At 40.0% G+C, this 13,971-nt stretch overlaps 1 protein-coding gene across 3 annotated transcripts in view; it reads left to right on the forward strand.

Annotated features, from left to right (window-relative positions):
- Window positions 1–13,971, forward strand: part of LOC133558913 (apoptosis-stimulating of p53 protein 2-like) — a 97,437-nt gene that overhangs the window by 28,436 nt on the left and 55,030 nt on the right. For all 3 annotated transcript variants that reach the window (XR_009808058.1, XM_061910074.1, XM_061910075.1), the window contains exons 3-4: window positions 3,545–3,692; window positions 11,864–11,977. Coding sequence is in view for 2 of the 3 variants with exons in the window: in XM_061910074.1 (XP_061766058.1) it covers window positions 3,545–3,692; window positions 11,864–11,977 (262 nt within the window). In the remaining variant the exon portion in view is untranslated. The remainder of the gene's footprint in view (window positions 1–3,544; window positions 3,693–11,863; window positions 11,978–13,971) is intronic.

The raw sequence follows: 13,971 nt of genomic DNA on the forward strand, positions 1-13,971 counted from the left end.
TCAGTAAGTGTCAATTTTGAAAAATCAATCAATTGTAAAATTTTTCTTTTAATGAAAATGGGTCCCACAGACCTGAACACCGCACAAGGGTTAAAAAAAATAATTAAAGGAGCCCATTAAGGCAGCAAATTAGACCTGAATGATGCATGATATCTGTATTGCCTCACTATACCATAGGGCTGAAACTATCTATTATTTTAGTAATCGAGTAATCCATCAATTAGTTTGTTGGGCTAATTTTGTAATTTTTTGAAACATACTTTATAACCCCATTGCGTATTTTTTGGGAAAATAGTAGCAAAATTGATTTTTCTGTTAACCATATATTGGATCTATTTTCCAATAAATGCTCAAAATCTACATTGACATTGTGCATTAATGAAAGTAATATCAAAATAATATTCCATTATATGCCATATTGTTCACATTGCTGCAGTGTTCCATTTTTTTTTGCTTACCTTCAGTCTCGGTATACCGGTATTAGTATAGTACAACGATACTAATGAATAATATTCGGTACTATACCGCCTCTGTACCGGTTCGCCATTTTCTTAAAAGTATCATCCCTGCGAGGAATAGCTAAACATGCTTCACTCCACACCGTAACTCACCGGCGTCAAAATGTAAACAAACGCCATGGGTGGATCTACACCTAACATCGACTGTAATGATACCAAGTACAGTAGCGTAGATAGTTGATAGCACTATGATTAAGTCAACATTTTTTGGCATCACAACATCTTCTTTCGTTTTTGAAAATGTATATTATGTTTATGAACTCAGGAAATGCGTCCCTGGACAAATGAGGACTTTGAATATGACTAATGTATGATCCTGTAACGACTTGGTATCGTATTGATACCCGAATTTGTGGTATCATCCAAAACTAATGTAAAGTATCGAACAAAAGAATAATAAGTGATTATTACACTTTAACTGTAGGGTAGATAGAACATGTTAAAAGAGAAAGTAAGCAGATGTTAACAGTAAACTAAGAAGTAGATTGATAAATATTTTTTTACTGCTTGTCCTTTATAATTTTGACAAAATAATAAAATGGAAAATGACTTATTTAAAAAAAAAAAAAAAAGATGAAAAAAATAGATTTTTTTTAAAAGAAAAATATAATTTTTTAATTCGTTATTGTTTTTAATCTGTCCTGTCCTGCCGCTATAGATGTTTAGAAGTGTGGGATGGCTCTTTTGTTGCCTTATTTTCATTTGACTTTATTAAATGTTTGGGGGGGCAGTGCGGTGCGCCAGGGGTTGGTGCGTGTGCCTCACAATACAAAGGTCCTGAGTAGTCCTGAGTTCAATCCCGGGCTAGGGATCTTTCTGTGTGGAGTTTGCATGTTCTCCCCGTGACTGCGTGGGTTCCCTCCGGGTATTTTGGCTACCTCCCACTTCCAAAGACATGCACCTGGGGATAGGTTGATTGGCAACACTAAATACATATATAACATATACATATATAACATATAAAATAAAAACTAAATAATTTAAGGCTCAGAATGGTTTCTTAACAAAACTTTTCTACATATAAAGTGCTTTTTTTGATTGATTTATTGAGACTTTTATTAATAGATTGCACAGTTCAGTACATATTCCGTACAATTGACCACTAAATGCTAACACCCCAATATGTTTTTCAACTTGTTTAAGTCGGGGTCCACGTTAATCAACACCGCCCGCCTTTTTTGTGGACATGTTCCATAAATATTGATGTTAAAATGTCTTTTTTTGTGAAGAAATGTTTAGAATGAAGTTGATGAATCCAGATGGATCTCTATTACAATCCCCAAAGAGGGCACTTTAAGTTGATGATTACTTCTATGTGTAGAAATCTTTATTTATAATTGAATCACTTGTTTATTTTTCAACAAGTTTTTAGTTATTTGTATATCTTTCTTTCCAAATAGTTCAAGAAAGACCACTACAAATGAGCAATATTTTGCACTTTTTTACAATTTAATGAATCAAAAACTGATGACATAGTGCTTTATTTTACTTCTTTATCTTTTTTTCAACCATAAATGCTTTGCTGTGATTGGGGGGTACTTGAATTAAAAACATGTTCATAGGGGGTACATCACTGAAAGAAGGTTGAGAACCACTGTGTTATGAGAGTAGCGTGTGTGTGTGTGTGTGTGTGTGTATGTGTGTGTGTGTGTGTGTGTGTGTGTGGCCCTTTATTATGTGACGCATGTGACGCCAGTCAGTGTGTGTGTGAGCGAGCGAGGTGAGGGAGCTTAGCACGAGTGCGGCTGGTGTTTTGTTGGATTGGGTTTGTGTAAGACTTCAATAAAGCCACGATTTGCAACTAATAGCTGGACTCTTCATTTACCCTGGAGTCCGGAGCTGTGGAGACCCACTGCCGGGTAGAGTGAAGGGTTGTGCGCGCAAGGGAGACACTATGGGAGCCGGAAGAAGGAAAAGTGCAACACATGTTTGACGTGTTGTCAGAAGCAGCTGCTGAACAATCTTGGCAAACCTCCGTCCTCCATTGTTGTATCGCCCAGCCAAAGTGTTCCCAAACGGGAGATCTTAACAAGGCAGGATGGTCTTGCAGCTCTGGCTTTTTAACATGTTGTCCTAGCCTGCTAGCTGCTAGCATGTACTTGTTCGGTACACCTCCGAACCGAACCGAAACCCCCGTACCGAAACGGTTCGATACAAATAGACGTACCGTTACACCCCTATAAATTTGTCTAATAACATTTGAATCGCTCCCACTGTATAGTCTTTTTTTTTTCTTGTCCTTCACTCTCACTTTCCTCATCCACAAATCTTTCATCCTCACTCAAATTAATGGGGAAATCGTCGCTTTCTCGGTCCAAATCGCTCTCACTGCTGGTGGCCATGATTGTAAACGATGTTCAGATGTGAGGAGCTCCACAACCCGTGACGTCACGCGCACATCGTCTGCTACTCTCGGTACAGGCCAGGCTTTTTTATTAGCGACCAAAAGTTGCGAACCTAATCGTGGATGTTCTCTACTAAATCCTTTTAGCAAAAATATAGCAATATCGCGAAGTGGTCAAGTATGACACATAGAATGGACCTGCTATCCCCGTTTAAATAAGAACATCTCATTTCAATAGGCCTTTAAAAGGGAGACATTTAGAGTGCAGAGTGGGGGGAAAAAAAACATAACTTGCCAGACGATAAGTTTATTTTGTCACATTCCATTTCTATCAGGGCTGTGGAGGGGAAACGTGGATCACTATCTTCAATTATATAGTTTGGTATACATAGTTTTGTATTTATTGTGTTGAGAAGATCTCAGGGGCGGGTGGATCCAACGCAAGTTAGCAGATACTGTACATGGCAATGGAATTCTGGGAGCTGGCCTCTGATTTCTGTGTTGACTCACAGGAATGCAAGCCCGGCCTACTGATACTATTATCAGTGAAACGCACACACAAGCGCTCGGAAACAGGATGGTAATTACAGGGAATTATCTTGTCCTCTCGGCTCTTCTACATCGAACATTTCTGTTGTTTTTATTATCATCGCTGAACTTGTTTATTGTACTTCCCCTGCAGATGTTCCTGACAGTTTACCTCAGTAACAACGACCAACACTTCACTGAGGTTCCCATCACCCAGGAAACGCTATGCCGAGACGTGGTGGACCTGTGCAAGGAGCCAGGAGAGGCCGACTGCCACCTGTCCGAGATGTGGCGTGGATCTGGTGAGCGCCTCTTGACGCGATCTCGTCCAAAGAAAATGGCTTTTAGAAGTTGATACTGGAGGAACATAGCTTCTCTGAAATGGAGCCCAAATGGAGATTAGCTGTTTTAACTTGCATGGCAATTTATTTTCGAAGGCCTCTTGACGGTCTCAAATGCAAATCGAGTCCGTAATCCCAGTGACAAACTCAAGCACCCAGACCCGTCTGGAAGCGTTCACATTGGGAACTCGAGGAGGGAACGGCGTCTGTTTCCACGGCGACGCTGCCTACTACAGTGAAGAAAAGTACCAATTATTATGTTTGAGTACTCTCACAAGTACCATGAAGGGGCGGTCCTGGGAAGCCTTTTTCACGTCGCAGACTCTCTTTTTAAAGATGTATGGCTCCTAGGACCACTTTTTATGATAATAATCCATTGACGTCTGCTTGACTGCGAACGTGTAAGTCCATTTATATGATGGAGCAGGTTGAATAAATTGTTTCCTGACTATATAAAGCAGGGGTCGGGAACCTTTTTGGCTGAGAGAGCCATGAAAGCCAAATATTTCACAAAGTATTTCCGTAAGAGCCATATAACATTTTTCAACACTGAATACAACTCAATTTGTGCATTTTTAAGTATGACCAACATTTGTAGAGTTTAATAAGTCTTATTCTTTTTAACAACATTGTTATTATAAAAGTGAAGTGAATTATATTTATATAGCGCTTTTCTCTAGTGACTCAAAGCGCTTTACATAGTGAAACCCAATATCTAAGTTACATTTTAAAACCAGTGTGGGTGGCACTGGGAGCTGGTGGGTAAAGTGTCTTGCCCAAGGACACAACGACAGTGACTAAGATGATGCAAGCGGGGATCGAACCTGCAACCCTCAAGTTGCTGGCACAGCCGCTGTACCAACCGAGCTATGCCGCCCCAAAGTTAACCAATAATACGTATAATACTTCTTACCATTAATGTGACATCTTGAACAGGTGCGGTAGAAAAAACGGATGGTTGGATTAAAATGCATGAGAATGTTTTATATTTTGAACCTTATTTTTGAAACTGTGATTACCAGCGGAATTATTCATTACTTATTGTGTTAAGCAATGTCAGCTAAGATTTATCTGAGAGCCAGATGCAGCCATAGGTTCCCTACCGCTGATTTAAGCATTAGACACCTTTTTACCTGCACCCTGCCTCCCGCTGTTTCCCACATCTACAAAGCAATTAGCTTCCGACTTTCACCTACTGATACGGAAGAGTATTACACGGTTACTCGGCAAAGCTCGGTTGGTAGAGTGTCCGTGCTAGCAACCTGAGGGTTCCAGGTTCGATTCCCGCTTCCGCCATCCTAGTCACTGCCGTTGTGTCCTTGGGCAAGACACTTTACACACCTGCCCCCAGTGCCACCCACACTGGTTTAAATGGAACTTAGATATTGGGTGTCACTTTGTAAAGCGCTTTGAGTCACTAGAGAAAAGCGCTATATAAATATAATTATCTGAGAGCCATATATAGTCATCAAAAGAGCCACAGGTTCCCTACCCCTGATATAAAGAGTAGTTTGGCTCTAAATCAGCAAGAATAAGGAGGTCATTCAGATGAAAGTGTACGCTGATTACAGTGTGAGAGAGGTTTACTGGGATCTTTCATCTCCGTAATATTGCTAAAATTCGTTCCATTTTGTCATTATTCATGCATTCGTTACCTCTCGTCTCGATTACTGTAACGTATTATATTCGGGTCTCCCTATGCAGAGGTGGGTAGAGTAGCCAGAAATTGTACTCAAGTAAGAGTACTGTTACTTTAGAGATGTATTACTCAAGTAAAAGTACGGAGTAGTCACCCAAATATTTACCTGAGTAAAAGTGAAAAGTATGTTGTGAAAAAACTACTGAGTAACTGATGAATAACCAGTTCGTTTAATGATGACGGCAACAAGTAATGCACAAAAACATAAAAATAGCAATGAACAAATTCAGAGCCAGGAATATCTCTTAAGCAACTAAAACAATAGTATAACGGTAAACAAAAATTTCGGTTCGGTACGTACCTCGGTTCAGAGGTCACGGTTCGGTTCATTTTCGGTATAGTAAGAAAACAAAAAAATTTGCAATTTTTGATTATTTATTTAAAAAATTTGCTATGTCTTCCACCAAAAATATTTTCTTAGTGGAATATTTGATGTGAAGTAATCGGAACCTTGGCTAGGTCAATAATTCATAATAACATTGATTTTGATTCAATATTATGTTTTGAGCAATGACAGTTTGAAAGAAAAAAAAAACAGCTTTGTTTTATTAGTCAACGTTGCAACTTTTTCTAAATTACATTTAGCCTTTAAGCTTTTTTACTTCACTTTTGTTTGTGTTTTTGTTTATTTAAATAGTATTTTTAGAATGTGCCGTGGGCCTTTAAAACATTAGCTGTGGGCCGCAAATGGCCTCCGGGACACACTTTTGACACTCCTGCTATAGATAATAAAAAATCAAATCTGATAAATCTATGGATAAAAAGCAGAGCCTGGCGACTCTCTCGCTCTCTCTGTCTCTGCCCCTCCCTCACGAATGTTGCTGCGTGCAGCACTTTTTTTTTTTTGTTTTTAACCCCTTCTTAACCCTGAAGGTACATTGAAAATACACGCAACCCTAACTTAAAATGCCGGACATTCGAGGCATTTAAGAAACTCCACCTGGACAGTTCCGCAAAGAGGACATATCCAGTGAAAAGAGGAGGTATGGTCAGTCTATCATAGCCCGGTCGTTGCTAGCACGCCTTGTTGTTTTTTTGATTGATTAAAACTTTTATTAGTAGATTGCACAGTACAGTACATATTCCGTACAATTGACCACTAAATGGTAACACTCTAATACATGTGTGTCAAACTCTGGCCCGCGGGCCAAATTTGGCCCGCCGTGTATTTTCATTTGGCCCTTGAGGCAATATCAAATTAACATTAGAGCTGGCCCGCCAATATTCTACAGTGGCGGTGTCGCTGTAACACCGCATTCACCGCTAATACTCATACTTGCTAACCCTCCCCCCGATTTTCCAAGGAGACTCCCAAATTTCAGTGCCCCACATGAAAATCGCAGGTCGCAAACATTCTCCCAAATTTCTCCCGATTCCCACTTGGACAACAATATTGGGGGCGTGCCTTAAAGGCACTGCCTCAAGCGTCCTCTAAAACCTTCCGTCACATCCGCTTTTCCTACGTAGAAACAGCATGCCGGCCTAGTCACATGATATATGTGGCTTTTACACACACACACACACACACACACACACACACACACACACACACGCTAATGCAATGCAAGCTTGGTCAACAGCCATACATGTCACACTGAGGGTGGCCGTATAAACAACTTTAAGACTGTTACAAATACGCGCCCCACTGTGAACCAACACTAAACGAGAATGACAAGAAAATTTTGGGAGAACATCCGCACTGTAACACAACATAAACACAACAGAACAAATACAGAGAACACTTTGCAGCACTACCTCTTCCTGGACGCTACAATATAAAAATGTATGGGAAAAGTTTATTTTGATATTTACCCGAGAAGGCTGCAAATAGAAAAGAAGCATTCAATTTCTATTTAAATTTGATTTGATATGCCATTGCTATTTTTAAATGATTAGTATTATTTGAAACTCCATTTTGCATGTCACTATAAAGTTATATAAGTCTCGCTTGTTCAATATTCAATGCAAAACTTGTTTGGGTCCCTATTAAAAGGTTCATTTGTTCAACCTTGGCCTGCGACTTTGTTCAGTTTAAAATTTTGGCCCACTCTGTATTTGAGTTTGACACCCCTGCTCTAATACGTTTTTCAACTTGTTTAAGTCGGGGTCCACGTAAATCAATTCATGGTGCCTCGGTGTGCATTGTTTACAAAACGTGCGGTGCGCTACTTAATATGTCCGTGTCGTTCGGTACACCTCCGAACCGAAACCCGCTTACCGAAACAGTTCAATACAAATACATGTACCGTTACACCCCTAATATTAGATAATATATATTTTGTTTTACACTGTATTGAAAAACATTTGAAAATTAATTATACCTTTGCAACCTCATTATACTATTGGCTAAGTTTTGTATTCATAAATGTAAGTTTCTCAATACCCGACATATTTTTTGTGCCTTTTAAAAAGATTTAGAACTCTACATTAAAACACTTTTCCTCTAACAACCAAAAGCTGTGAAATCAATGATGCTGTGTTCCAAATTTAAGTCATTTACTGAGATTGAGTGAGCCCATGGCTTTGCACTTTATTTTAGATATATATTTTTTTTGCATTTTATTTTAGTTACTTTGACTTAACAACCCCCTGGCGCTGTTTTGTACTGTTTTTGTACTTACTTTGATTATTGTTTTCAACTGTTTGTAAATGTTGAAATTTATAAATGAAGGTTTCTAAAAAAATTTTTTTTTTAAAGTGCAGTTAATATTGTCTCTGTTTGATTGGTGAAACAGAGTCAAACGTCACAAGTGACTGCATTTGATTGGTGAAACGCAGGCATGTGATAGATCCTACTTTGAAGGTCTGTGACAAATCAAAACAAACAAAGCGTGCATTAACAGATCGATAAAAGTCAGTAGCCAGCTGAATGTAGATAAATGGAGCGGAGTAAAAGTAGCGTTTCTTCTCTACAAATATACTCAAGTAAAAGTATGTTGCATTAAAACTACTCTTAGAAGTACAATTTATCCCAAAAGTTACTCAAGTAGATGTAAGGGACTAAATGTAGCGCGTTACTACCCACCTCTGTCCCCATGTCTAGCAGTAAAACAGGACAGTTGGTACAAAATGCGGCTGCTAGACTTTTGACAAGAACAAGAAAGTTTAATCATATTACGTCTATACTGGCTCACTTGCACTCACTTAAGATGTGACTTTAAGGTTTTATTGCTTACGTATAAAATACTACACGGTCTAGCTCCATCCTATCTTGCTGATTGTATTGTACCATATGTCCCGGCAAGAAATCTGCCTTCAAAGGACTCCGGCTTATTAGTGATTCCCAGAGCGGGCTATAGAGCGTTTTCTGTTCGGGCTCCAGTACTCTGGAATGCCCTCCCGGTAACAGTTAGAGATGCTACCTCAGTAGAAGCATTTAAAGGGGAACATTATCAGCTAACCTATGCAGGCGTCAATATATACCTTGATGTTGCAGAAAAAAGACCATGTATTTTTTTAACCGATTTCCGAACTCTAAATGGGTGAATTTTGGCAAATTAAACGCCTTTCTGTTTATCGGTCTTTTAGCGATGACGTCAGAACGTGACGTTACCGAGGTAACACACCCGCCATTTTCATTTTCACATTACAAACACCGGGTCTCAGCTCTGTTATTTTCCGTTTTTTTGACTATTTTTTGGAACCTTGGAGACATCATGCCTCGTCGGTGTGTTGTCGGAGGGTGTAACAACACTAACAGGGAGGGATTCAAGTTGCACCACTGGCAACAAATCTGCCGCTAGACCCCCATTGAGTGTCTTCACATTTGACCGGCGATGCTAAGACAGACATGGCACAGAGATGTATGGATAACCTGCAGATGCATTTGCAACCATTAAGTCAACAAAATCACAAAGGTGAGTTTTGTTGATGTTGTTGACTTATGTGCTAATCAGACATATTTGGTCACGGCATGACTGCCAGCTAATCGATGCTAACATGCTATTTACGCTAGCTGTATACACATTTGAAACTAGATACCCACATTTAATACAAAACAAACACTTACCAATCGACGGATTTAAGTTGCTCCAGTGTCACAAGATGCGAAAGTCCTGATCGTTTGGTCCGCACATTTTACCGGCGATGCTAATAAGGCAGCCATGCTATGGGCCACTTCATTAGGTACACCCACGCTATGGCCGAATAGCGTCAATAGCTATTCGCTCAATAGCTTCAATTTCTTCTTCAATTTCGTTTTAGCTATCTGCCTCCATACTCCGACCATCTGTTTCAATACATGCGTAATCTGTTGAATCGCTTAAGCCGCTGAAATCCGAGTCTGAATCCGAGCTAATGTCGCTATATCTTGCTGTGTTAACCGCCATGTTGTTTACATTGGCAGCACTGTATGACGTCACAGGGAAATGGATAGTGGTTTCGAAGATAGCAAAAATAAGGCAATTTAAAGCTTTATTTAGGGATATTCCGGGACCGGTAAAATTTTGAAAAAGACTTCAAAAAATACAACAAGCCACTGGGAACTGATTTTTATTGTTTTTAACCCTTTTGAAATTGTGATAATTTTTCCTCTTTAAGTCCCATCTTAAAACTCCTTTGTATACTCTAACCTGCTGGCCCCACTATGGACTGGACTCTCACTATTATGTTGGATCCACAATGGACTGAACTTTCACAATATTATGCTAGATCCACTCGACGTCCATTGCACCGGTCATCCTAGAGATCTGCAGTCCTCTCCAAGGTTTCTTATTGTCATCCCACTGGGTTGAGTTTTTTTTGCCCTGATGAGAGATCTGAACCGAGGATGTCGTTGTGGCTTGTGCAGCCTTTTGAGACACTTGTGATTTAGGGCTACATACTGTATTTTTCGGAGTATAAGTCGCACCTGCCGAAAATGCATAATAAAGAAGGAAAAAAAACATATAAATTGCACTGGAGTATAAGTCGCATTTTTGGGGGAAATTTATTAGATAAAACCCAACACCAAGAATAGACATTTGAAAGGCAATTTAAAATAAATAAAGAATAGTGAACAACAGGCTGAATAAGTGTAATTTTATATGAGGCATAAATAACCAACTGAGAAGGTGCCTGCTATGTTAACCTAACATATTATGGGAAGAGTCATTCAAATAACTATAACATATAGAACATGCTATAAGTTTACCAAACAATCTGTCACTCCTAATCGCTAAATCCCATGAAATCTTATACGTCTAGTCCAGGGGTGCCCATTACGTCAATCGCGAGCTACCAGTCGACCGGGGGGGGTGTGTCAGTCGATCTCCATCCAGGCTTTTAAAAAAAATAGACCTAAAAATGAGTGATCATCAATCTTCACCAAGACGTCACTTAAATGACGTTCACGGTACCGGAGGGTCTTGTGAGATGACGCTGGCTGCTGCAAGATCATTATTATGAAAATATGACCGAGAGGAAGGCCAGAAACACTTTTTATTTCAACAGACTCTCGCGCCGTACCTTCCGTCAAAACTCTAAAGGCCGACTGCACATTTCCTATCTTCACAATAAAAGCCCTGCTTCATGCTGCCTGCGCTAACTAAATACAGAGTCTCGGAAAACTGGCGTGCACAAGCGATCCCTCAGAAAGCTGGCGTGCACATCACTTGTGCACGCCAGCTTTCCCAGACTCTTATTTTGTTAGCGCAGGCAGCATGAAGCAGGGCTTTTATTGTGAAGATAGGAAATGTGCAGTCGGCCTTTAGAGTTTTGACGGAAGGGACGGCGCAAGTCTGTTGAAATAAAAAGTGTTTCTGGCCTTCCTCTCTGTCATTTTTTCATAATAATGAACTGGCAGCAGCCAGCGTCATCTCACAAGACCCTCGGGTGCCGTGAATGTCAATCAAGCAAGCTACGGAATTTGCCGCCAATGTTTTTCTTGTAAAGTGTATGGAAGCTGGATGGATTAGATGCCAAAAACCAACCACTTTCATGTGGTATTGTACAGAAAGGACAACTTTTTTTCTCCTCCATTTGAAAATGTGGGCGTTATCATCATTACTGTCTGATTCCAATCAATGCAAGTCATCAGAATCAGGTAATACACCAACTTATATTCTTGTCTTTGTGAAAGAAAGACATCTATATGTGTTACACATGCTTGTATTATCATTAAACACATTTAACTTGTTTACAAAAATGTCTCTTTCATAAATAAATAAATATAAATGATATATATAAATGAGGTAGATCCCCTCGAGTTGGTCAATTGAAAAGTAGCTCGCCTGCAGAAAAAGTGTGGGCACCCCTGGTCTAGTCTCTTACGTTAATAAGCTGAATAATATTATTTGATATTTTACGGTAATGTGTTAATAATTTCACACATAAGTCGCTCCTGAGTATAAGCCGCACCCTCGGCCAAACTATGAAAAAAACTGTGACTTATAGTCCGAAAAATACGTTAAAATAAACATCGTTTGATTGATTGAAGTCCACTTTGCTTCCACAGAGCGAGCTGTAGGGGACGGCGAGAGGATGCTGGATGTGCTCCAGCGATGGGGACAACACAGGCCTGAGGTGCGCTTCTTCCTGCGCCACAGCCGAGCCCCGAGCAGGGATTCAGGTGAGTGGGGGACGTGAAAGTCCCACAGCAACCGCCGCACGTCACCACGTAGCACAAAGTGTTCCAGTCAAGTCGCCATAAGCTTATTACTTTTCCCTTTTCTTAACAACGCGGAAAACGCAAGTATTTCTGGTTGTGTGCGATCCTCTCAGCGTCTCAGTTGCGTAACTAAGCCCCTTTTGCCCCTCACAGCTTGAGTCTGGCCTAGAGATTAGACGCTTGTTTTCCCTTCCTGTTATCTTACCCCTTCTCTTTTTTCCCACAGTAGGCTCACCTCTCTGATTTTACTTTGCACAAATGCATATTATGTTATTTAAAAAAAGTGATTATTTGCTTCTCATGTAGCGCTGTGAAGTAGTGAAGTATATATTTATATAGCGCTTTTCTCTAGCAACTTAAAGCGCTTTACATAGTGAAACCCAATACCTAAGTTGCGTTTAAACCAGTGTGGGTGGCACTGGGAGCAGGTGGGTAAAGTGTCTTGCCCAAGGACACAACGGCAGTGACTAGGATGGCGGAAGCGGGAATCGAACCTGCAACCCTCAAGTTGCTGGCACGGCCCCTCTACCAACTGAACTTTGGGGTGGCTTATATTTTTCTGTAAAGGTTGTGCACAAAAAGCTGTGGATGACATGGGAGAATACATGTAATATAGGTAACTTTTAGGGCTGCGAATCTTTGGGTGTCCCACGATTCGATTCAATATCGATTCTTGGGGTCAAAATCTATCTATTTTTTTTCAATTCAACACGATTCTCGATTCAAAAACGATTCTGTATTCATTCAATACACAGCAGGATCTACCCCAGTCTGCTGACATGCAAGCAGAGATTTAAAAAAAACAAGCTTTTATAATTGTAAAGGACAACGTTTTATCAACTGATTGCAATAATGTAAATTTGTTTTAATTATTAAACGAACCAAAAATATGACTTATTTTATCTTTGTGAAAACATTGGACACAGTGTGTTGTCCAGCTTATGAGATGCCATGCAAGTGTAAGCCACTGTGACACTATTGTTCTTTTTTATAATTTTTTATAAATGTCTAATGATAATGTCAATGAGGGATTTTTAATGCTGAAATTATAACTAATATTGATACTGTTGTTGATAATATTCATTTTTGTTTCACTACTTTTGGTTTGTTCTGTGTGGTGTTTGTGTCTCCTCTCAATTGCTCCGTTTATTGCAGTTCTGAGTGTTGCTGGGTCAGGTTTGGTTTTGGAATTGGATTGCATTGTTATGGTATTGCTGTGTATTGTTTTGTTGGATTGATTAGAAAAAAAAAACAATTAAAGAAAAAAAAAAAAGAGAATCGATTCTGAATCACACAACGTGAGAATCACGATTCAAATTCGAATTGATTTTTTTCCCCACACCCCTAATAACTTTACATATCACGAGACAAATAGTTGATGATTTATGGGCACACATGACTTGTTAGGCCCCTAAAAGTGTGTACCAGCTTTTGCGATGATCCGAATCAACACCATAAAGCTACAGTGGATGTACTGTATTGTAGAGTGCTGTAAGCTGTATGAGACATATCAAGTCAGTCCAAGTCAGTGCATCTCAATTACAAAACCCAAAACCAGTGAAGTTGGAATTAAAAACAGAATACAACGATTTGCAAATCCTTTTTAACCTATCCATCCATCCATTTTCTACCGCTTATTCCCTTTTGGGGTCGCAGGGGGCGCTGGCGCCTATCTCAGCTACAATCAGGCGGAAGGCGGGGTACACCCTGGACAAGTCGCCACCTCATCACAGGGCCAACACAGATAGACAGACAACATTCACACACTAGGGCCAATTTAGTGTTGCCAATCAACCTATCCCCAGGTGCATGTCTTTGGTGGTGGGAGGAAGCCGGAGTACCCGGAGGGAACCCACGCATTCACGGGGAGAACATGCAAACTCCACACAGAAAGATCCCGAGCCTGGATTTGAACCCAGGACTGCAGGGCCTTCGTATTGTGAGGCAGACGCACT

Source organism: Nerophis ophidion, linkage group LG09 (assembly GCF_033978795.1).
Source record: "Nerophis ophidion isolate RoL-2023_Sa linkage group LG09, RoL_Noph_v1.0, whole genome shotgun sequence".
Classification (NCBI taxonomy): Eukaryota; Metazoa; Chordata; class Actinopteri; order Syngnathiformes; family Syngnathidae; genus Nerophis; species Nerophis ophidion.